General features: G+C 37.5%; 1 protein-coding gene and 1 pseudogene across 1 annotated transcript; both read left to right on the plus strand.

The window, feature by feature from the left end:
• The first annotated feature begins 4,998 nt into the window (after positions 1 to 4,998).
• Positions 4,999 to 15,538, plus strand: LOC141814354 (myosin-1-like; annotated as a pseudogene).
• Positions 15,539 to 16,976: 1,438 nt separating this feature from the next.
• Positions 16,977 to 17,588, plus strand: LOC141814499 (kunitz type trypsin inhibitor 104-like). The gene has a single exon (XM_074702456.1). The coding sequence runs from the start codon at positions 16,977 to 16,979 to the stop codon at positions 17,586 to 17,588; it is 612 nt and encodes a 203-aa protein (XP_074558557.1).
• The last annotated feature ends 6,838 nt before the right edge of the window (positions 17,589 to 24,426 follow it).

Raw genomic sequence — 24,426 nt, forward strand, 5'->3', positions numbered from 1 at the left:
ATGAACCTTGACTTGACAGGCCAACCTCAATTGGGTCTGACACAAAGCATTACATCAAAATTGGTTCAACACTTGCCTTCTAAGAATGTTCTTGTGTGAGAGAGATGGATGGCAAACAAACCACATGTTGCCTTCACAATAATTTGACAAGGGATTCATTATTCTTCTTTCAATCAAAGGTTTCTTTGTACCCGAAAAAGATAAATAAAAGATCGCCCCTAGCAAATACTTTAGTAAAAAGATGGAATATCCGTCGTCTCAACGGTCTCACACGGTCGGCCCTACGATCAGCTCCTAGCAAACACACACTTTGTATTATTGGCTCGCGGTATCATCTCTTTTTAATTTCACTTTCTTCTTCTGTTTTTTTCCCTTCCCATTTCGCTATTCCCTTTTCAATTATGTTCCTCATTTGCCAACTCATATATATCATCCAACTTTCTTGTTTACTTTTAAACAAAAATCAATGTGCAATTACTTAAATATGTAAGACACTAAAATTTTTCCACAACAAAATTTAAAAAGAATATTTTTTTATATATATCTAAAAGACAAACTCATGTTAGATATAATAATATAAAATTGCACATATTGTTTTTTTTGTGTTTCAAATTTCAGGGTTAATGGCCGGATACTTGGATTTATTTTCAAAGATTATTTCATGGGTTAGTTTTAATTGAGAAGATTGCAATTGGAAGGTGAGGAGGTGAAGAACAAAAGTAAAGGGGAGGAAGTAAAATGTTTCTTTTTAGTTAGAGAGAAATTCATCTGTTAATTCATTGAGATTGAGAAGATGTCTTGCCGTTGCACTTCCATATACCTTTGTTGTTCTTAGCTCTATCTACCTTTGTACTTTTATTTAGACCATTGCTTTATGAGAAACCAACCACAGGAGTTGTTGTCAATGGAACTCATCGCACTTACTCACACATGCACACTCGTCCTTATCTTTGTTCTCATCCTTGCCATTGCTATCGGCCTTGCTAAGACGAGAAGATACAAGAAGGTGATCTAACTCAAATCGACTCAAAAGAAATTATTTTTCTATTAGAATTTTTTTTCTCTCCATTCTCTCTCTCTCTGCTCACTTTTTTCTTCTTGATGTTGAGAGTCGAGGTCCCGAGAGAAAGTGATGGAGGAAAGATGATTCATCTTTATTGCTATAGAGATTCCTCGCTCCCACTCAATGATAGATGAAAGTCATATAAAAATAGACTCTTATCTACTCCCTTCTTTGATATTCTCTATGCATGCACATAATTAATAAAAAGGAGCCTTTTGTTCAGGGCATGGTGTAATGGTAAAGACATTTGATGGATCTCTAGAGCATAATGGATCAATCTGTTGGATTCAACCAAATTCCAAAAAGCAAATTACAAGTTGAATGTCTCTTCTCTTCTACAAGAAGCCAAATTCAATTTTACCCCAAGCACCTCTTCATAGATTCATGTACCTCTCATGACCATTAATGCTTTGTTGTTTTCATATCATCCAAAACCCTATAAATATGGATGAGATGTAAGAGTTGTGAGGTATTTGATAAATCTTTAGAGATTAATGGATCTTAGTCCCTACTTTTCCTCCTTCACAATCTCATATAGAGCATGTTGATGCTCTATATATTTGATGGAAAAGCATGGAACACAACACAAAATACGATTATCCATGAGCCTAGGTCCACTCACGGAGTTGATTGTGTTACGAATTCAATGTGAAGTACGATCACCCATGGACTTGGTGTCACTGGCAAAGTGGTCGTATTTTGAGTCATGGTCGAGTACTCAGGTGGAGCATGACTCTCATGATCAACGAGGAACGACCTATGAAGGTTCGTTGGTTATCAGTGTCCAACAACGCGATGACTTATCTGATTTACCGTAGTAGTCGGTGGAAAATTTTCATGGACCAAATCAATCATCTCTAAGATTAATTGATTCGAATAGTTAGATACCTAGATTACCAAAAAAAAATAAAATAAATAAAATAAAAAGGACCCTACTACTATCACAAAATTATTTAATTACCTATGTAAATAGGCCCTTAAACCTAATAGTTTCACCCCAAGTAAATCAGTGAACATTCATTGAATTTAATTATGCACACTTTTCTTCTGCAAAAAGGTGGATCCGCCACCTTAGCGGCCCCACACGGTCGGCCCCACGACCATCTGTGAGGAGGTAAATCGAGAAAGTGCAGTTGGTTACGACGCAGGAGGGTATTGCTTAATTATGCACACTTAACTTTAGATTTGATGATCGATTTGGTAAGAATTTATTTATGTTCGTTCAATACACATAAGGTTAATTAAATGAACAAATTTGAATAATTCGTTAAACTAAACTAACAAGAACACATGTATTTAATTGGTTAATGTTCATGAATATAGATTATAAATTATTTATGAATAATATTCCTGAATAAAATTTATGAACTATATTTATTAATAAACTCTTATCAATCGGTAAATAAATAAAAAATTAAAAATAAACTAATAAGCTTCTATTATCATGCTTAATAACGAACTATTTTAGAATATAAAAATTTTTAAAATATCAAATAAGTTTGAATTGAGAGTTAAAATTAAAGTGAAGTTTAAATCAAACTCAAGCTAGTAAAGAAGAAATTAAATTAAATTTGAATAACCATTTTAATAGTTTGATTTATTTTAGACTCGATTCCATTAACTTATTAAATAAATTTAATTTTGATTCCGTTTGATTCGTTTTTGCCCCTACTTAACTTAATACTTTCTTTTGTCAAAACAAAAACTCATCTATATACAATACAAATTTTGAATGTTTCCTTTAAGTTCACTTTTTGCCCTTCCTATTTGAGAGGAGCATACATGAGAAAGCCCTTTTCTACACCCAATTCATGTGTTCCATATCATGTGGCCATGCATGCTCCTTCAATTCATAAGTGTTGCTTCTGACAAGGCAAGTGGATCCAAAAGTAATCACTGCCGCTGCCAATAAATTCTTAAATTATTTTATTTCACAATTCTCATTAAAGAGAGAGAGTTATAATACTTTGATAATTTAAATATTCAATTCTTAATTATTGATGAACATAGTTGCCCCACATGATTGACCTCATAATCATATGTGAGGAGATAAATTAAGAAGCTATAGTCAGCCATAATGAGGAGGAAATTGTCTCGGCTTCGTCGAGATTCGATCCTTATCCATTTCAATAAGTCTGTCCCATTATAAGCAACTCAACTATCCTATTTGTACCACTCTTCAGCAAAGGTAGAATCTGTCATCCCAACGGCATCACACGATCGACTTTACGACCATTTGTAAAGAGATAATTAAGAAACTGTAGTTGACCACATATTTGTACCACTCATATCTTACCACTTGCCTTGTGCTTGGGGCAGAGTTTGTATCATACATGATTCACTTAAGTATGTTATTGATGTAAGTATATTATTGATGATATCTTGTTTATACCAAGCTGTTTATGTTAAATGTTCATTCAAGTTATTGAAACCATTTAGGTTCTGGTTTATAATCTAAAATTATTAATAATTAAAGTTTTAATATTTAAATGATTATATCTTTAATATGAGTATGCAAATATTATATTTTTAATTTGGAAAATAATAGTTATCTCTATGGTATGAACTTAATTAGTCTATATATCTTTTTCCCAAATGATCATGATTAATATAGTTCTATAAAACTTATATTTATCATAGGATAATTTTATTATAGATTTAATTTGATAAAAAATACTTTTAAATTAGTAGCTATTTCAAAAATCTATAATCCATTTTAATTAAATTGATTGCCCAACATTTGAATCCGTAAGTCCAATAAATTATTAGGATTTCACAACTAAATTTCCTATAAAAGAAGAAGATATACTATACTAATTTGAAATCTAATTCTCTTAGTCTTCTATTTTCTCTGAATCCCAACGGTCTCACACGATCGACTCCAAAATTATCTGTGTAAAGATAAATCGAAAAACTGCAGTTGATCATGACGGAGGAAGCTATTATCTCGGTTCGTCAAAATTTGAACTCTTGCCCTCTTCTACAAGTCTGTTTCATCGTAATCAACTCAGCTATGCTCCGGGGGTTGAAAACTCTCTCATACTTAATTCATACAAGAAGAAATCGATAATTTACATATTAAAAATTAATAATCTAGTTCGACAAGTGGAGTAGATTGAGTTGGTTCAATATTTCAATAAAAAATAAAATTTATCATTCCAACGATATTACATCGTCGATCTCATGATCACCTATAAGCTAGTCCAACATGACTCATATCACGTTGAGCCAGGTGGTATCATGGGCACATTTGACTGGCTTGTAACAGACTAAATTTGAAATTTAAAAACTAAAATTTAACTTTAAAACTTCTGTTATTATGATTTGGTTTGGCCAAATCGTTGACAAGACGAACAAATCAAGCTCATTAACGTATAATCGAGGGGATCACACACCTTAATTAATCAATTAATTACGGTAGCGATTTTTAATTTTATTCGCAATAAATACGAGCAAATGATGATGAACTCACCGCCGTGACGGATTTCGTCAAATCTAACGGCGATCTCAGACAAACTCCAACGGTGGCAGCCTTCCGCAGACTTTTTCTTCGCCGGCTTTCCACCGGAAAGGGCGACATCGAAGTCCCCCTTTCGTCCGTCCGATGAAGATCTAGCGTCCAAGATTCGAGGATGGCCCATGACGTCGCCCGTCATTCTCTATCTCAGTCAAAGATACGCGTGTACCTGAAATTACCATTCGAGACCGGACATTTTATCAATTGACGGGTTTGACTCATCCTGTTGCGTTGGATAATGTAAGTACTAAGGGGTAAAATAGTCAATTGAGTGAGCCGTTAGCTCCGTCACGTACCGTCGATGCTATTTTAGTGGTAGACGTTATTCGTCCGTTACTTTTTTTTATGGATTTATTTCCAAAAGAGTTCGTATTGGAAATAATTTGAACACAAATATTATAATCCGCCGAAGCAACTGTTAAAGCTGGAGAAAGGAAGAAGGCGACGGCCTCGGGAAATTTATATGGTGGTTAAATCTATCGGATCAAGCAAGCGACGATTGCTGGTTTCACAGTCGAGAAGAAAAGACCGGTTCTTGCTCTCCTTTTCCTTCTGTTTTCCTTCCTTTTGATCCATTTTTTCCCTTCTCTTTCTCTGATCCTTTATTTTTTTGAAGTCTTGAGACTACCAGATCGTTTGATTTGTCCTTTTTCCTCAGGCTTGGGGCCAATTCGTCTTTATTTCAAAAAAAAATTCAAATTTTTGGACTCCTGTTGCCGGACGATGTTTTAGACCAATAGATCGTTCGGGGTTTTTAGTTTGGATCTCTGTATACTTTTCCTGCTTGTGTTTTCGTGATTATTTTAGGGTTTTAGAAGTGGGTGTGGTGGAAATTAGTGTTTTTGGGGGTTGATTTTTTTGAGAAAATTGTTTTGGGGGGCGAGTAGATCAGGTTGCGGATGGCGTCTGTGAGAATGTCGTCGCCTAGAACTCGGGAGCCGAAGAAGCCGACCCGATTGGAGCGGACGAAGGTGAAGGTTCGCCCGCAGGCCCTGCTTCAGTCCGTGAAATCGCTGCCGTTTGATCACAGGTTCACCGGCGGATCGCCTTCGTCTGCTGAGAGCAGAAGAGCCGAATATGGACTTGGTAATCTTAATGAAAAGGAGAAGAAAGAGAAGGTTACGGGTGAAGCCAAGGTGGAGGATGATTCACCGTGCAGTTCCAAATCCAGTTCAGGAGAGGATCGTCCTTCAGGAGTATCCAAGGATTTCGACGATGATGAGGAGAATGAGGAATCTCCATACAGCTCAAAGACAACTTCTCGCGAAGAGAGAGCTGCGGAAGAAGATGTTAGGACATCGAGTTCAACAACTTCTGAAATCTCGGCGATCTCCTTATCGAGGTCTGATTCTAAATGGGGAGACACCCGTTCGTATGTTGCGAAAAAGGTAAGTCCTTATCCAAATTTTCTCTTAATTACTGCAGGCACTATACCTGAGTGCAGATTAACTATAACGGCTAACAGATATTTGTTTGTGCCTAATTAGCTTAATGTCGAGCAGATCAGCATATTATAAAATTGACATGATAAAATATTACTAGTCTTCACACTCGAAGATTCTCTTCGTCTTGTGACAGTTTGTGGTTTTTCTCGTAATTAGGTTCCTGGTCGAGTGTTTCTCAACTCTCAGGACCATCTTCTCAATATTAACCTTACTAATTTCTATGTCACATTTTGGTGCTGTCACCATGTTTCCTATATAAGTGCTTCTGTAACTTTATCTTTTGAAAAATGCATCTCTATTTTTCATATAGTCTAATAGATTTTTTGGGTTAAGTTGTGCAATTCATATGCATTTGCTGTTCCTTGAGTATCAGTAACAGTGACTTGAAGCATTCAGGAAATTCACTAGCCGACAACCCAATGTGTTGTGGATTAAACATATTCAGAGTTTAGTTCCATTGATTTGTCATATACTTAGTCTGACATTAAGTTAGTGCATATTATACATGTTTGGAAGTTAATGCCATTCGACCTCTATTCTATTGAGCAAGTGCTTCTTTATTACTATTGTGATGCACTCAATTATTAGATTGTTTCAGCAAATATACTATGCATACAATAACCTTTGCATCATTCTATTGTAGAGTAATATATTAATTTCTCATAATTTCGGTTGTTCATTGGGTTTATTATAACACTCATGCTCATGTTTGAAAATTTTCTTTAGAGAAGTTATGCATGCCATTTACTATTTAATTATCCCTTATAAATTGTTGCAGATTAAGATTCTTGTTATATACATTGAAGTTGCCACCCTAATTTGCACATTTTTGTCAATTAATATTTTCAATACACCATTTTTTGAGTGTGAGAATGTTTGTTTCTCAGAAACTTCAAGCATGGTGTCAACATTCAAATGGTGATTGGGTATTAGCAACAATAATATCATCTTCTGGACCAGAGTCTGTTATATCTCTTCCTAATGGTGACGTAAGTTTTTCAAGTTCTCATCCTGACAAATAGAGCCCCTAAGTTGAAGTTGCAATATCTAAGTACTGGTTCTGTTAATTGGGAAACTTATTCTACTTCTTCAGGTTTTAAGGCTCAACACTGAAAGCTTGTTGCCTTCAAATCCTGAAATTCTTGATGGTGTTGATGATCTCATGCAACTTAGTTATCTACATGAACCATCAGTGCTGTACAATCTACACTTTAGGTACTCCAGAGATATGATATATGTGAGTACATGCACCCATTCCTAGACACCCTCCCAAGTAATAAAATCTTCAATACCTTTTCACTTGTCCTGACCTCTTCAATTTCTTTACATGTTTGCAAGATAGACTAGAGCAGGACCAGTTTTGGTTGCTATTAATCCATTCAAAAAGGTTCATCTTTATGGAAATGAGTTCATTGAAGCATACAGGAATAAATCTGTGAATAGCCCTCATGTTTATGCAATAGCCGATACTGCCATCCGCGAAATGATACGAGGTAGGGGTATAGTTTCATTTAAGAATGCAGTCATTAATTATCTCTCCTATTTTCTGATTGATAATTTTCTTTCTTTAATTGCAGATGAAGTCAATCAATCGATTATTATCAGGTTAGCATATTGTTTGATGGTTTGGAGCCTTAAAATCACGATCCTTGTTATTAGTAAAAAAAATATATTGCTGAATACAGGGAATCATGATGTATGAAATAATGCTGCAACTAGCTAATTTTGTTAGTTGTAATTTTGCTATGTTTTGCAGTATTATTTCTAGAAACTGTTAACTGAATCTGGTGTCTTTTATTTGCTTCGTTAGATTATGATTCTGTACATATTATGAGAATGACTAATTTTAATTGGTTTGGTAGTGGTGAAAGTGGAGCAGGGAAAACTGAAACTGCAAAAATAGCAATGCAATATTTGGCTGCTCTCGGTGGAGGCAGTGGAATTGAATATGAAATTCTACAGACAAATCCGATACTTGAGGCCTTTGGAAATGCAAGAACATTACGGAATGACAATTCCAGTCGCTTTGTAAGATAATTTATTTATTCTTGGCCTTTGTCTTATGTTTAGCAGATGTCTTCTCTAACATTCTCTGGCAAATTTTTTACTGCAACATATGCTAGATATTCTATTGATTTTAGAAAATGCAAGTTAGACTTGCTAATTCTTGCTGTAGTTCTAGAATTGCTACCATTTTTCCAAATCCATTGTCATTTTACAAAATCTTGGTTTCTTGCCACAGGGCAAACTGATTGAAATTCATTTCAGTGTGACTGGAAAAATTTCCGGTGCCTCAATTCAAACATGTAAGTTTACTATATTTTTTGTCGATTTGTTTCTCATTCCTCCATTTAAATAACTTTATTATCTTTGTTTTTGTGATCGACTTTGTTTGCATGGGCAGTTTTACTTGAGAAGGTACTCTATCTGCCTCATTCTCTTTTTCTTCCTTAGTTTTGCTTAACCTTCGTTACTGATATAGAATCCTTTCTCACTTATGCAGTCAAGAGTGGTACAAAGTGCGGTTGGTGAACGATCATACCATATATTTTATTATCTATGTGCCGGAGCTCCCAAATCTCTAAAAGGTACATCTTCCATTTTTTTTTTTTTGCCTCAGCATGCCAGTAAACTTCTATTTCTGCACTGTATGTCCTAGCTGTAGGCATGACAAATTGTTTTATTAAATGCATAATATCAGAGGGTCATATAATATTTGAGCTAAAGTGTTAATTGTTTCTGAAAAGAATGTTTGTAGCAACAGATCTATTTAGCATGGTCTGGAAATGAGATTCATCACTGAGCAATATAATCAAAGACTAGTAGAGGATTTAATTGTTGAATAATTTGGTCTCTGATTTTAACAATTTATGAAGTATTAACAATTTAGTACTCCTGAATTAGTAAGAAATTGGATGCTTGGACCAAAAATTTGGTTTACTCAGCTTATCAATATGATGTGGGTTTGTATCTGTACTCTGTTATTTTGTTAATATAGACTAATTGTATATAATATTTACAGATAATTTATCAATATGTATTAGATTATTTATCTATATAAAATGTACAGATTATTTATTGTAGCTAGTGATTGAATGAAGTTACTCAATTTTATTTTACATATCACAAAGCTGTGCTAATTGTCAAAGAACAAGCAATATCTGAAACACGAACAATATCTGCATTTGGTGACACACTTTCCTTTGGAGCTGCATCTAATTCTCCAGGAACTTGCATGGACATGCCATACACTTTAGTTTACTCAATGCATTCATTTGCAATACCATACTCCATTGCTCCTCAGTGTTCAACTTTGGATTAATTAACTGAATTGTTAAGTTGCTACTGATTTTTGTTTACATATTCTACTTCCTTCGACTCTAGAATTTCATGTTATTTTAAAGGGTATCGTAACCATAGAAGTTTTGCACAATGATGGTAATTGCATTATACTTCATTCGACACTATATCTCTGAATACAATACTTGGCTTGTTCCCATAATAATTAACTGTCCAATGAACATTTTGATGATTCCTAGATCATATAGAATACTAATTATGGTTATTTGTTTTGTGAGACCAATTGTTTCTTGCATATCCTAGTTGTAAATATCAGTCCATTTTAACTTTATATATACATAGACAGCCTATCTTGTTTGTATTCTTTCCGTTTTTCCCTTGTTGATGTTACACATTGTATTATTCATGCAAATTGAAAGATCTTATGTAGTTTCCTTGTGCTTTCATTATCTTGTTAACTAGCTCTTTGTTTTACTCAGCAAAACTGAATTTGAGGAAAGCAGATGAGTATAAATATTTGAAGCAGAGCAGTTGCTATACTATTGCTGGGGTTGATGATGCTGAAAGGTTTCATCTTGTTACGGTATGTCATCTAATGACATAATTCAACACTTTTCCATTCCCAAGGAAGAGAACTTCTTGGTTGATACATCATAGATTGTTTCAGAAAGCTATGGAGGTTGTCCATATCAGCAAAGAAGATCAAGAGAGTGTATTTGCCATGCTTGCTGCAGTGTTGTGGTTTGGTAACATCTCTTTTACAGTGATTGATAATGAAAATCATGTTGACGTTGTTGCAGATGAAGGTTAGTATTCACACTCGAATTATATTGAATTTATCCAAGTTTGTTTTTGCTTGTCATTAGTAGATCATGCCACTTTTTATATGTTAATAAAGAACTTCAATCTTGTTATTTTTCACCAATGTTCTAGTCTGTTACTTTTGGTACAAATGAGTGAATGAGAATTAAGTGCACTTTCTCCCTTTCACTTTGCATAGTGATAACAGAGAACTGATTTGTGAACCACAACAAGTTTTGTCATAATTGGTTTTGCCTTCAAAACTACTAATGAGCTTTGCCAAGTTTCCATTTGGGCATTTCTCCAGTTTGCATTCTTGCTCAGTGGATAGTCTGATACATGCAACCTTTTTATTTCTGTGCTGATTGGTTGGAGTAATTATTTAAGGCAGATAGATCTGGATAAATAGTTTCTAAGTTATCTGTTTGAGATAAAATGGTTATTTGAACTTATACTACTGTATGCTTTCTTCCATTCTAGCCTGCATTCTTTCATACAGTAATCTGAACTCGCAAACTAGCCCTATCTGAGATACATTAGCTACAACAGTGTTTGATACAATAATCTTGTCTAAACCTTGGTTATTTTTGGATCATTTGTTAGATTCTAGCTAATTATTTGTTTCTTTAAAATTTCTATTATAAGATTGATTCATTTCTCTCGTTCCATTTCTTGATATTGAATACAATTCAGCCGCACATACTGTTGCTAAGCTTATCGGGTGCACTATCACTGCGCTTAAGTTATCCCTGTCAACACGCAAGATGAAGGTTGGCAATGATAACATTGTACAGAAACTTACACTTTCTCAGGTTTGTCATCTTCTACCCATAAAGGCCTAATGAATGAATTATGATAGGCATCTCATTTATACATTTCTTTTGTGTTTGATAGGCAATTGATACAAGAGATGCCTTGGCAAAATCCATATATGCGAGTTTGTTTGAGTGGCTTGTTGAACAGATTAACAGATCACTTGGAATAAGCAAACGTCGCACTGGTAGATCAATCAGTATTCTGGATATCTATGGATTTGAATCTTTCGATGTAATAGTCTTCTAAATCACTTACATCTTCTACGTACCATTTTGGTAAAATCCACTGTCTCATGGCTGGTTTATTTTCCTTGTTCTCACAGAAAAATAGTTTTGAACAATTTTGCATCAATTATGCTAATGAAAGGCTGCAGCAACATTTTAATCGCCACTTGTTCAAGCTGGAACAAGAGGTACTTTTTTATCAGATTGACAACTTGTCTTTCCTTGTGAAACACCTACTTGATATTCTCCAATAAACAAATGTTGTGTTTTTGGTACAACAGGTTTCTATCAGATTGATAACTCATCTTTTGTTGAGCAACTTACCTGATTGATATATACAACCATTAAACTAGTTTGTTCAATGTTTTTTAATGTGTCAGGTGTTGAGTTTCATGGTCTCTATTTCCCTAATGTACATTTACAAATCACCACAACATGGTCTCATGCTAATATTTGAGTGCATTTGATAAACAGTATATAAAGTGAGAGGTGCATTGTGGCTACTTCTTGCTTGGACTTGTAGGTGGGCATCTAACTTAATGTATAGCCCTTGCTGCCACCACCTGTATTCTGACACTTCTCGGTTATAGGTGGGAGGTTTTTGTGGAGTGGCTTAGTTTGCTAAGAGTTATATACATTTTCTAATTACTAAACTTGCAGTACAGTCAAACATAAGATTTGCTCTTATACATTATCAGATTTGATTACTTAACTATTTAACCCAAAATATCAAGTCTTAGGAAAGGGCCCAATCTATGTTTCTGTATTCTTTACACATGCCACTGATTTGTATGTGCATTTCTGGTATTATTTTCTTTAGTTTTTTATCAACACTCTTGTCGAACTGTACTTCCACAATTCTTATATATTTGGCATTTTAGAAAAGTGCTTTGTGATTTATGAACAGATATTGTTTTCTCATAATATAAGGTGCTTAATCTGATTTTTTTACATATATTTACTTTGTTACATTTCCCAGGAATACGTTCAAGATGGCATAGACTGGGCAAAGGTTGACTTTGAGGATAATCAAGATTGTCTAAATCTTTTTGAGAAAGTATGTGATGTCCTTCACTATATTTTTAGATTTATTCCTTTGATTTTAAACTTGGGTGTTTTTTGTTTCCTGCTGCTGTATGCTTTTTGTCATTTCTTTGTTGTTCTGTTTCTTTAGCATAACTGTATAATCTGAAGATAAACGATCATCATGAAGCGGTTTGTGTTAATTAATTTTAAACCTCAAAGGGAGGATCAGTACAAAACTTATACAGCGTTCTGTTAAAATCTGAGATACATGATGAATCTGGACAGTCTTGAAGAATTAAGGAGTTTGCAAATTACTATTATTGTTTTGTCTTGTCCTTGATGTTTTATGGCGGAGTTAGATGTTTGAAATTCATCTTAAAACCCACACTTTGACTGATATGTAAATCAGAAAAGTGGAACTCGTAATACTTTTTGTGGGAATTATCCATGGCTGATAAACTTTCATATGGTTTCTTTAACTATGATGATGACATTATACCATTTTTCATATTTTTTAATAGAGCTTCGATCGTTCATTGTTGCCGGATTGTCACTTGAACTGTAAGTTTCCTTTTCAAATACTTAAAAAGGGATTCATTTAAAGATGCTTTTGGTGCAGAAACCATTAGGATTGTTATCTCTCTTGGATGAGGAATCCACTTTTCCAAATGGAACTGATCTTACATTTGCGAATAAACTGAAGCAGCATCTGAATTCTCGTCCTTGCTTCCGAGGAGAAAGAGGCAAAGCTTTCACAGTACAACACTATGCAGGGGAGGTTGTTATTCAACTCCAATTTTTTTTCCTAGTCGACATTCCTGCGTAATTGTTCAAGCTTTTGATCCTAAATATTTTATTAGGTTGTCTATGACACAACTGGGTTTTTGGAGAAGAACCGGGATCTACTTCACATAGATTCCATTCAGCTCCTTGCTTCTTGCACATGCCAGCTTCCTCGAGATTTTGCATCAAAAATGCTGTCTCAATCTGATAACGTAGCAACCAATCCACATAGATCAGGTGTCGCTGATTCGCAGAAGTTGAGTGTTGCTTCAAAGTTTAAGGTAAAAACCACAATAAATCTTCAAGTGTTTACTACATGATTGTTATTTAACTGTTTGATTCTGAATGAACATGCAATCAGTATCATCTCATTTACCTTGTGATCACAAACATCGTTTTTTCTCAATCTTCTCGGGTATGGGGTTAAACAGATGTGTAACTATGAGCTTCATCAACAGCTCCTTTAAATTTGTTAGCTAACTTCTCTAGCAACTCAGTTCCTTTTTGTCATGTTATCGTCTTATTATCGCGTTCCTCTTTTTCTTTTGCACTCTTCAGGGGCAACTATTTCAACTGATGCAAAGACTTGGGAATACAACACCTCATTTCATACGCTGCATCAAACCAAACAACTCACAAAATCCAGAAAAATTTGAGCAAGGACTTGTTCTTCAGCAGCTCAGGTGCTGTGGCGTTCTAGAAGTCGTTCGCATCTCTAGATCTGGTTATCCTACTAGAATGTCTCACCAAAAGTTTGCCAAAAGGTAAATCACTATTCCTACTGCAATTTCATTCTCTTTTTTGAGAAAAAACTTGTAAAGCATTGGTATATTTCAGGTATGGTTTTCTTCTTCTTGAGAGTGTTGCATCTCAAGATCCTTTAAGTGTCTCTGTGGCAATACTGAAACAGTTCAACATTCATCCTGAAATGTATCAAGTTGGTTATACTAAGTTGTTTTTCCGAACCGGACAGGTGAGTGAGAAATCTAATATCGATTGCGGTTAACTTTAACATATTACATTTGTCAGTATAAGAACAATTGTGTTTCATTCTATCAATAGATTGGTGTTCTTGAAGACACAAGAAACAGAACTCTACATGGAATTTTAAGAGTGCAAAGCTGTTTCAGAGGCCATCAAGCTCGGTGCTACGGGAGAGAACTCAAAAGGGGAATTCTTACATTGCAATCATGTAATTTCTTACATCGAATCAAGTAGTATTGATTTCACAGTCATTGGAAGAACTGATAACCTTTTGAATTGACATACAGTTATTCAAGGGGAGAAGACAAGGCGAATATATTCTGGTTTGCTTGCAAGGCACAGAGCTGCAATAATGTTGCAGAGGAAAGTAAAATCTCGAGCTGCTCGGAAGAACTTTGTTACTGCCCGTAGCGCTTCCATAGTGATCCAATCTGGTAACACGTTTACTACTCACTCATCTTCTTCGATAATTTATCTATCACTAAGCGATCATCAATGGATGGAGCAGTGATCCGAGGATGGCTTGTTAGGAGATGTTCTGGTGATATCACATTACTGAATGCAAGTAGATCTTTTGCAGACAAAAAGGTGAATAATACTCCTTTCTCTGTTCCAAATCGACGATATCTTCTTCTCTACTCGTCTCGGTTCAGCTTCAGGATGCTTCCTGGCATAATCTTTTTCAGGGAGGAGAAGCAGAAGAGGTCATTCTAAAGGCGTCCGTTCTAGCAGAATTGCAAAGGAGGATCCTTAAATCCGAGGCGGCGCTGAGAGATAAAGAAGAAGAAAACGACATACTCCACCAGAGGCTGCAGCAGTACGAGAACCGCTGGTCGGAGTACGAGCAGAAGATGAAAGCCATGGAAGAAGTGTGGCAGAGGCAAATGGGATCCTTGCAGTCCAGCCTCTCGGTCGCGAAGAGAAGCCTCGCCGTCGACGACGCAGAACGGAATTCCGACGCCTCAGCGGAGCAAAGCTGGGGCAGCGCAGACTACGTCCGGTCCAAGGGAAGGGGGAGGAGAACGGCACGCCTCGCTCGGTCTCCCGACTGCTCGACAGGGACATGAGTGCCAGCCTGAGCGTCATCAACCGGCTGGCGGAGGAATTCGATCAACGGACGCAGGTGTTCGCCGACGACACGAAGTTCTTGGTGGAGGTCAAGTCCGGCCAGGCGGAGGCCAGCCTGAATCCCGACAAAGAGTTGCGGCGGCTGAAGCAGGACTTCGAACTGTGGAAGAAGGACTTCAGCTCGCGGTTGCGAGAGACGAAGGTGATCATAAACAAGCTCGGGAGCGACGACGGTGGTTCCGACAAGGGGAAGAGGAAATGGTGGGTGAGGTTGAATAGCTCAAGGATACTATGAATTGAAATACTTCCTTCCTTCTTCCGTTTGATTTCATTCAGTTCTTCGTTCTTGTGGATTTGGATTCATGTTCCAAGTAAGAGAGTGAAACAAGATGGTACGTATTAGAAAGCTTGTATTGTATAGGGACGGACACAAAGCACCATGTTTTTTTTATGCGCATGCATGCATGCGCCTTTTAGATTTGATCGATCTACCTTTGTTGATTGAGCAGCATCTCTGTCGGCTTTTCCAGTTGAAATTATTTATTGTGAAATAATATTAATTATTGAGTTTGTAGTTTGTTATTATTATGACGATAATGTATGAGTTATCTTTCATAAGTATCATAATAACTATTATGATAATATATGAATTTTAAAAATTTTATTTAAATGATTTTTACTTATATTATTATTATTATTAATTTAAGTATTCAATTCTTAGATTTGTAGTGTAGGAGGTCATTATAAGATATTCGAGTGTCACTGGTGATTTGAATTTTATGGGTGTTCGAAAATGTTAAACGTAAAATTCAAATTCTAAGTATGAGAATCGTCTTCGCCTTTTATCACTAAATCGTGTTTTTTTTAAATCTAGGAATTCAGCTCTTCGAATCAATTAATCTTGGAGGTGATCAGTTTGATCCCACAAAAGTTTTCCATCGATCACTATGATAAATCAAAAAAGCACATATGAATCTTGACGGATGGCCAACATCACGAGTAGTTCGAGCACGACGAACGTATGAGGTGACATGTGTGGGAATCAAGCTCTCATTGCATGAGAGTTTGTCCTACTGCTTACCATCGCATCGAGTCTCGGAGGACACTGTGCATTTGCATTTTTTATTGATAACTTAGGTATTCAAATCTTATAATAAAACTAATCTTGAAGGTGGATGGTCTAATCTCATGTAAATTTTTCACTCACCACCAGGTTAATTCAAGAAGCACAGATGTCCATGGTCCGATGTCTAATGTCACCAGTAATTTCGAGTACCACGGGTATTAAAACATGACATGTGAGAATTGAACCCCCACTATAAGAGTATGGGTTCACCATATCCCCATTATAAATTTATTGTCCCCGGAACATAGTTGAGTTGGTTACGATGGAACAGAGTTGCTGAAGTGAACAAAGATCGAATCTCGACGAAGTCGAGGTAATACCCTCCTCCGTCGTAACCAACTATAGCTTCTCGATTTATCTCTTCATAAATAATCATGAAGCTGATCATATAGAACTACTGGAATGACAGATTTTACATTTTATTGGAGTGGATTCACCATCGCCTGTATGCTCTTGAAGTATACATTAATATATCTCAATATCTGCAATTTCATTATCTATAAGAGAACTATAGTTCACCAAATGGTTGCCTTCACCTTTAAAAACAAGATTGAGATGAACGTAAGCTTTTGGGGCTTTCAAAGTCCGAAAAGGTATTCATCTTAGCTTTTGCTTCTTAAGTCAACACCACTAAAGTCATCAAAAAGTCAACAATTCTAATTGACTAATAACAACTACACGATAAGATACGACTAACAATGACACGAATATAATGTGAATATAATAAACCAAACTATTGGGCAGTTCACTCCGTACGTACCTCTATAAATTAAATGTGAGGGCACAGCATTCGTCCACTAGCACATGCACCACGGCATCAACGATGAAGCCGACCGCGCTTCTCCTCCTTTCCTTCGCCGCCGCTGCAGCCGCCGGCGCCGTCGTCCTTGACACCGAAGGCAACCCTCTAACTCCCGACGCCGAGTATTTCATCAACCCCGCTGCCATCGACCTCGCCGGCCCGCTCACCCTCGCCGCCCGCAACGACTCCTGCCCTCTCGTCGTTTCCTTATCCCCCGCGCGCTCCTCCACCGAGTCCGGCTTGCCGGCGATAATCACGCCTGTGCGAGGAGACGCCGCCGCCGTGGAGTTGCTCGAGGACGTCACCGTGGTCTTCGACGCGTTGACCCTCTGCCTCCAGACGACGATGTGGAAGATCGAGTTCGACCGGTTCGGCGACGGGCGGTTCTATGTGTCGACCGGGACCGGGGACGAGGGGGAGCCGTCGGCGGCGAACCGGTTCAAGATACGGAGCGCCGGAGGCGGAGACGGCGACGGCGACGGCGGAGGTCAGTACGAACTGGTGTTTTGCCCGAGCGCGTGCGAGAATTGCCGGCGATTGTGCGCAGGGCTCGGCGTTTACGAGGAAGAAGGAAGACAGTGGCTTGGAATTAGAGACGAGGAGCCCTTCCCATTTGTGTTTATAAAGGCTTGATTTTAATTAATGGATAATAAAGGTGTCAAACTGTGAAGTAACTTCCAATCAATAAATTTATTTATTTTAGTTTTTTTATTTATTTATAAGTTTAAAAAATTTTATTGATAAATATAATTTAGAAATTTTAGTAGTAAACATTATTCATAACTCATCATCTCTGTTAATAAATTGGACATCTCTATTAATAAATCCTCGATCTTATTTATTTAATTTAATGAATCATTTAAATAAGGATAATCACAATCTGAATTAAATAGAAATAATCAACAAATCGATTTAATTTAAATTTTTGATTCGATTAATTTGAAATTTTATTTTATTTTAAATCTTAATTATTTTGATTTATTCAGTTTGATCTAAATTTTAAAATTTAAAATTCAGTTAAGACAATTAAATTGCACTACTTTAATATATCAATAGCTAGGATTGGTCGAATTGCAATCTAGATTTGTGATAAAAAATATTTACTCTCGGGACATAATTGAGTTGGTTACAACGAAGCAGAGTTGTTGAAGTGGTCAAAAATCGAATTTCGACAAAGTCAAAATAATATCCATTTCCGTCGTGGCCAACTGCAAAATTAATTCAATCTCTATTAGTAGGGTTCAATCAATTCGATTTTATCATAACGTTGAGCTCTATATTAGATGTTGTTCCGGCTGGATGCCGCAGACGGTCAAGCTACCAATCAAAAATACACCACTTTAATCTTTGTTGGTCCCATCGACGAAAGAACCTGAGGAGAAAGAGCTAACGAAAGGGTCAGCGAGGCACCGAAGATTCCCAACATACCACTCTGACGCTCAAGTCAACAAAAAAGAAATGAAGAATGAAGAAGAAGCAATATATGAAATTGAAGAGAATTCGAAAGAGAGTCCTTCATACGTACGGAGAATTTATATAGCAGCTAAAGCCTGAAGGGAACATTCCTTCTATCAGGAGAGCAGACTGCCACAATGTGTCAGGGAAGCAAATTTTATAATTTGCTGATAAATGAGCTAGTAATACATCATTAAGGGGAACTATATCTGACAATCCTAAATCTCTAACCACGCGCCTTGGCAGAACTGATTATTCTCATCTTTCGGCTGTAGGTACAAGCGTGAGGAGATCTAAGGGATTAGACCTGAAAACCTAGTAACTGTTTTAATCCTTTTGCAGAGCTTGCATGCTTGCTTGTCCTCTAGTACTAAAGATGACTGAGAGGGGCTAAGTTGTAGTCAGGCAGAGCAGCTGTAGAGGTCGGATTGGTTAAGTAAGGTCGAGTAACTACGGAGGTTGGCATGGTGGAGGCCGAGTGAGGCCGAGTCCGAGTCGCGTGGTTGAGCGGCCGAGACATATGGTTAAGCGGCTGAACTGACTAAGCATGTGACTGAGTGGTCGAGGCATAGAGCTGAGCGGCCGAGCTGACTGAATATGTAACCGAGCTGATCGTGGCCGAACCATGTGGCTGAGTAGTTGAGACAACTGAAAATATGAACGAGTGGTGCCCCAACGATTGTCGAGATCAAAATGGCGAAGGTCGAGGGAGGCCGAGTAATTGGGTCGTTTGAGGGTATAGCGGAGAGGTCGAGTCATGTGGCCAAGCGACCGAGACTATGGACCGATCGTCCAAGGAGGATGCTTAGTTGGAGAGTCGAGCCGACTGAGGGCCTAATAGGACTAGGCCGACTAGACTGGACTGGGCCAAAGATTATCACTATTGGGCCAGTCAAAACATTATTGAGCCAGTTAAAATATAATTTAACTATTGACCTACTGACTTATTAGATTGGTCCGATTATTGATCTGCTTCATCACGTCAGTCCAATAAAGACCCATCGTGTATTAAATGCACCAATGCCAATTACAACCTGTGAGAGTCGTTTCTCTAGATTGACGATGGAGTTCTTCGCTGGACACGCGTGGTTAGAATCTGGAGTAAAATCCAGAAACAATGATATCACTCTGTACTTACTATCATCTCGATAATTATCCGTCAGATCTTCCAAATCATCACTACATTTTTTTTATAATAAATCTAACTTCGATCGCTCCTCCTCATCCTCCTCGTTCTCGTTCATTGATTTGAAAGCAGTATTAAGATTTAGCAGATGGCATTCAATTCTCATTCTTTTACTGCGAGACTTAACTCATCATGCATGATCCAACAAAACCAAGTCCGTAGAACTCCTTAATTTGCTTGATATAGAACTGTTGCATTTAAGTGCGCAGCAGGGGGACAAGAAACAGAGTGCAGAAGGGATTCAATCAAACCGACCATAATTGGTTTCCCTGTTCCTCGTCCTGCTTCTCTTCCAGTCACAGGCCTCTTTCAAAGCAAGAGCCACCTTGTTCGAACAGAGCGCACAAGGCAACCAGTTTCTGTTTTTCATTTTTTTTTATCATCGAACTTGAGAGTTCATTCAAGCTCTGCATCTTTTCCTTCCCAATGGAAGAACACAGAGACATCCACAACAAAAACGCGAAACAGGCTTCACTAAACTTGCATTAATCCAACGTTACTTTGGTTACAAGAACTGGTTAAAGATTTTCTAAGCCAGAAGCTAAAACGATCTACAGGGAGAGGGCGGCAGAGGAGGTGTCGTCGAAGTTGAGGGCGTAGCTGAAAGGGTCGTAGTGGAAGCTGGAGCGCCGCCGCTTGTTCTCTCTTCTTCTTCTTCTCGCTTTATATCCCGCGGCGAGCTGCCTCTCTATCTTCGCCCTCAGTCCGTAGTATAGGCTCCGGAACCGCCTCTTCCCTACCACCCCGGCCGCCTCCAGAGCCGCCACCATGCCGCCGGCGAACGCCATTTCCACCACCTCGCTGAAAAAGAGAGACATGCTCGTTGGAGCAGCAGATGGGAGAACCGTATTAATAATGGGAGTCGAGACTCGAGAAACAGGAGAGAGAGAGAGAGTGAGAGAGAGAGAGCAATGAGAGCACTGTGGGAAGTGGAGCTAAATACGACAGAGAAGGACAAGGAGATGCTGCTACCTTTTTCCTATCTTTTTTGCTTTGTTCCATCTCTGGTTCGCTTTTCACAGTGCTGCAAACTTAAAAAGGACAGTTTTTTTCTCGGAAAATCGATCAAAACCCACAAATTCAAATCACTCATTAGCAGGAACTTAATGGGAGCTCCATGACTGTTTGTCTCAGCTCCAAACTCAAGATTAAAACAGCAAAAACTGTGAAAAAAAATTTGCATAACACGTCAAGTTTTAGCACAGTGACTACTGTTAACGCCTCAAACTGGAAGCTTATAAACTAGGCTTCTGCAAAGAATTTACCTCCATTTTCTTCAGTATTTATGGCGTGTGGATCCATGGGTTGACTGGTTCCTCTCATCTTCTTTTTTCGTGTAATAAATGAGCTCGATGAAGTCTCAGAATATTGACTTGCAAGCTTCCATCATAATTCTCTTCTGCTCATACGCTGAACACTGTCTGCAGTTATTCCTCTCAATTTTGACTGGACTGTTCATTCTATCCAGTAAATTTGAAGTTACCGGCTGATGGATGACCTCCATAAAATCAGCAGGGCAGCCTTTGTAATGTCATCTCAGATAAGAAAGGTGTCTAAAAAAATGCAGAGGCCGATGAATCATACACACATTTTCAGTACAATTACATTCCTCATACTGAACACATTCTTTTCTCCCTTTGTAATATGTTTTCTTCAAGCTCAAAACTCAAAGGTAAAGCCATGGATTTAGCTGCTGCAATGGACTGTGGATGGGAAGCAGACGTGCAAGTGGAACGTTGAGGAGTGGGTTGGAAAGTGAAGCAACGTTTCCAAAGAGGCAATCCGTCGAACGAGTGATGGGGGTTTTGGTCTGGTCGCTTTCCGCCTGCTTTACTGCGAGCGGCTCGACGCCATTTTGCCTCGGGGAATCCAAATATTCCAGTGTTTAATGCCGCCGAGTGGGTTGGATTGGAGGCAGACTTCCTGTCCTTCCTCGCTCCTCGTGCCCATCACAATATTGTTTGGAGATCGTTTTGGAAACACAATTCTAAAACCTCCATGAGAACAGCTCCGCAGTAGCTAAGGTGATCCGGAACAGACCGCTCACCAAAAGAAACGATGGCTCTTGTCTGAAACAAGCTTGTGAACAGAACAGGAGGAGGAACAGGGGAAAAAGATAGAACAAATCCTGAAGAACGTATAGAAATATGTGGTTTGTGAATATAATACATACAAATCTGCCATCGATTCATCTGGCAGAAACATGAACAGGGTCCGGTCGTCCTCCGGGTGGACGCGCTGGTTATTAGGGTTTAGGGCTCGACACCCTGGTCGTGCTTCAGAACTAGACTACGTGATCCTGCTTTCGCTTAATACAGCTGCAGCGATGGTGTTCGACGTCCTGCTCAAGAGTCATTTGGCTCGCAGCGAAAGTGTTCGACGTTATGCTTTCGCTTACTTTAGAGAAAGCGTGAGGGACTCCACTGCGCGCAGGCGCGCGGTGATTAGGATGGCAATTTCCTTCGAACGATGAAGGATCCCATACTCCATAGGCTCAATTAAATAATCAAATATGAAACAGAATTTTTTTAGGCTCAATTAAATAATCAAATATGAAAATTTTTAAATATGATTATCAAAACGAATCTAATAAAAATTATTTAATATGGTGGAAGTCTACGGCTTTCACGTGATCTATAATATTCGAAATTGTGTCCAGCTATCACTCAAAGTCTAAGCAAATTAGGTAGGTTGTCTAAAGAAGGGATCTGGATTTAGTCAAATTAGCTTGGTGCATGCATCTCCAGGAGTAAGGATGAGTAGGCTATTATAACTCAGTCTCAAATGTCGACCTCAACTCTAAATCAGTCTCCATCATCAATTTTAGTTCTGTCTCGAGAATCGACCTCATATTCAGTGGCCTTGGACGCTGACCTTAGCTCTAGCTCAGTCTTGGGTGTTAACCTCAATTATTATAACTTAGCTTAGGATGCCAATCTTCAGAATTGATATTGGATGTCGACCTCATCTTCAGATCGTCCTTAGGTGCCGACCTCAACTTGATCATGGGCGTCAACCTCGATTACCATAACCCTCCCTTGAGCATCGACCTTAGAATCAATCTTGGGTGTCGACCTCATCTCCAAATCGATCTCAGATGCCAACCTTAGTTCGGTCTCAGACGTCAACCTTGGCTACCATAATCCATCCTTTGGCTTCGACCTTAGTTCCATATTTGTGCCGATCTCAGCCGATCTCAGACGCCAGCTTTAGCTAGGTCTCAAGCGCTAATCTCATCTTCAATTCAATCTTAGGTGGCAATCTCAACTCAGTCTCGGGCGATGATCTCTTATCTGAGTTGGATAGATACCGATCTTGCCTCCACATCTGCCCCTTAGCCAAAGAGACAACGAGATCATTTCAAAGAAGACATAATAGTAAACGTGACGACTTTAGAACATACCATAAATCGAAATGAGGATGTCTAAGAATAGGTACATCTACAACTCTTTAAAAGGTTGCTCGTTCTTGCGGGCACATATATGCGCGACAAAATCCTAATTTTCTCACAATCTCATATCGGAAAATTCCTAATTTTCCAAGCCATCATTCTCTTATTCATAAAGTCTCAACTTGAATGTCGGAGCGACCAATATAGTTTGTTGGAATTCGATTTCTAATGTCATTCTAGTCCTCCGATTTTGGAATGTTTTTCAAGTTTCACATCATTCCTTCCGACAATTATTTGTTGAGAGCGTGCACATCAATTTATTCGTTGATTGGTGGCTTGATCATCCAGATAATAAACTTAATCTTTTTCATGATTTCTTCCATCATAGCTATAGATATTTATTCTATTTTTATTAAATTATATTTTTTTAAAAATATGATATTAATTCTAATATGTTTAGGTTGAATGATGGTAATTAAATAGAAAGAAAAAAATTATTAATATAGAAGAGATCCGATGTACATGAGTAAAGATAATATCTAATCCTATTGTACTCATATAGATATGGAGATAATAATAAAATTAAATATTCTATGAAAATAAATATAATAAATAAGGACGTGGATCAAATTCTATCCATCGTGCGGTGACGCATCCTTACTGTTTGCTTTAATTTAATTTTGCTGAGCGAGTTAGGAATTTAGTTGGTTCTTTTACAAAAACATACTCTAGAAATTCAAAATCATCCTCATACATTTAGAATGCAATGACGTCACTTTCTTACGTGGGCATATCCATCACGCTACCATTATTTTAGATAAATTAATGATGGATGGTTGCTTGGAGTTGGTGCGGCTGCATTATCAAAATCAAAAGAAGATTGGATGATAAATAATTTATGCTTTTTTGGACATGTGTCTCGCAGTTGTGAGTTGTCATCGTATTTATTATAAAGTTGTCATTTCAGAATTAATTTATTTTCCGGAAAATCCCCTAAAGTTCATTACTTTTCAGAAAACTCCTCAAGTCTCCTAATTAGAGTGGTCAAGAACATAATATAAAATGTCTTTTATTAACTTCTGTCGTCGCCAATATGCGGTTAATATTTTTTATGGCAAATGAATATTTGAAGGCATGATTAGAATGGAACAGTAAGCAAAGTGAGAAGCGGAGAGAAAATTAAAATAATTAAAGTTTATCTTAAACATAGCATAATTATTTTTAATATTTTTAAACGTAGCATAATTGTTTTAAATTTGATTAATAAATTGTTTTGAATTCTAGCGATAAAATTTATTATTTTAAAAAAAATAAAATTACATTCGTATAATTATATAAAATCCGTATGTATTTTAACAATGTGTGTTTTGACTAGTCTTGAGTACAGATCGAAGGAAGCAGGCAGGCAGCAGCTTTAAGATTAACCTCAACAACAACAA

The sequence above is a fragment of the Curcuma longa genome, chromosome 21 (assembly GCF_044706935.1).
Source record: "Curcuma longa cultivar G26 ecotype Majalengka, Jawa Barat chromosome 21, ITB_CL_G26_1.1, whole genome shotgun sequence".
In the NCBI taxonomy this organism is placed as follows: Eukaryota; Viridiplantae; Streptophyta; class Magnoliopsida; order Zingiberales; family Zingiberaceae; genus Curcuma; species Curcuma longa.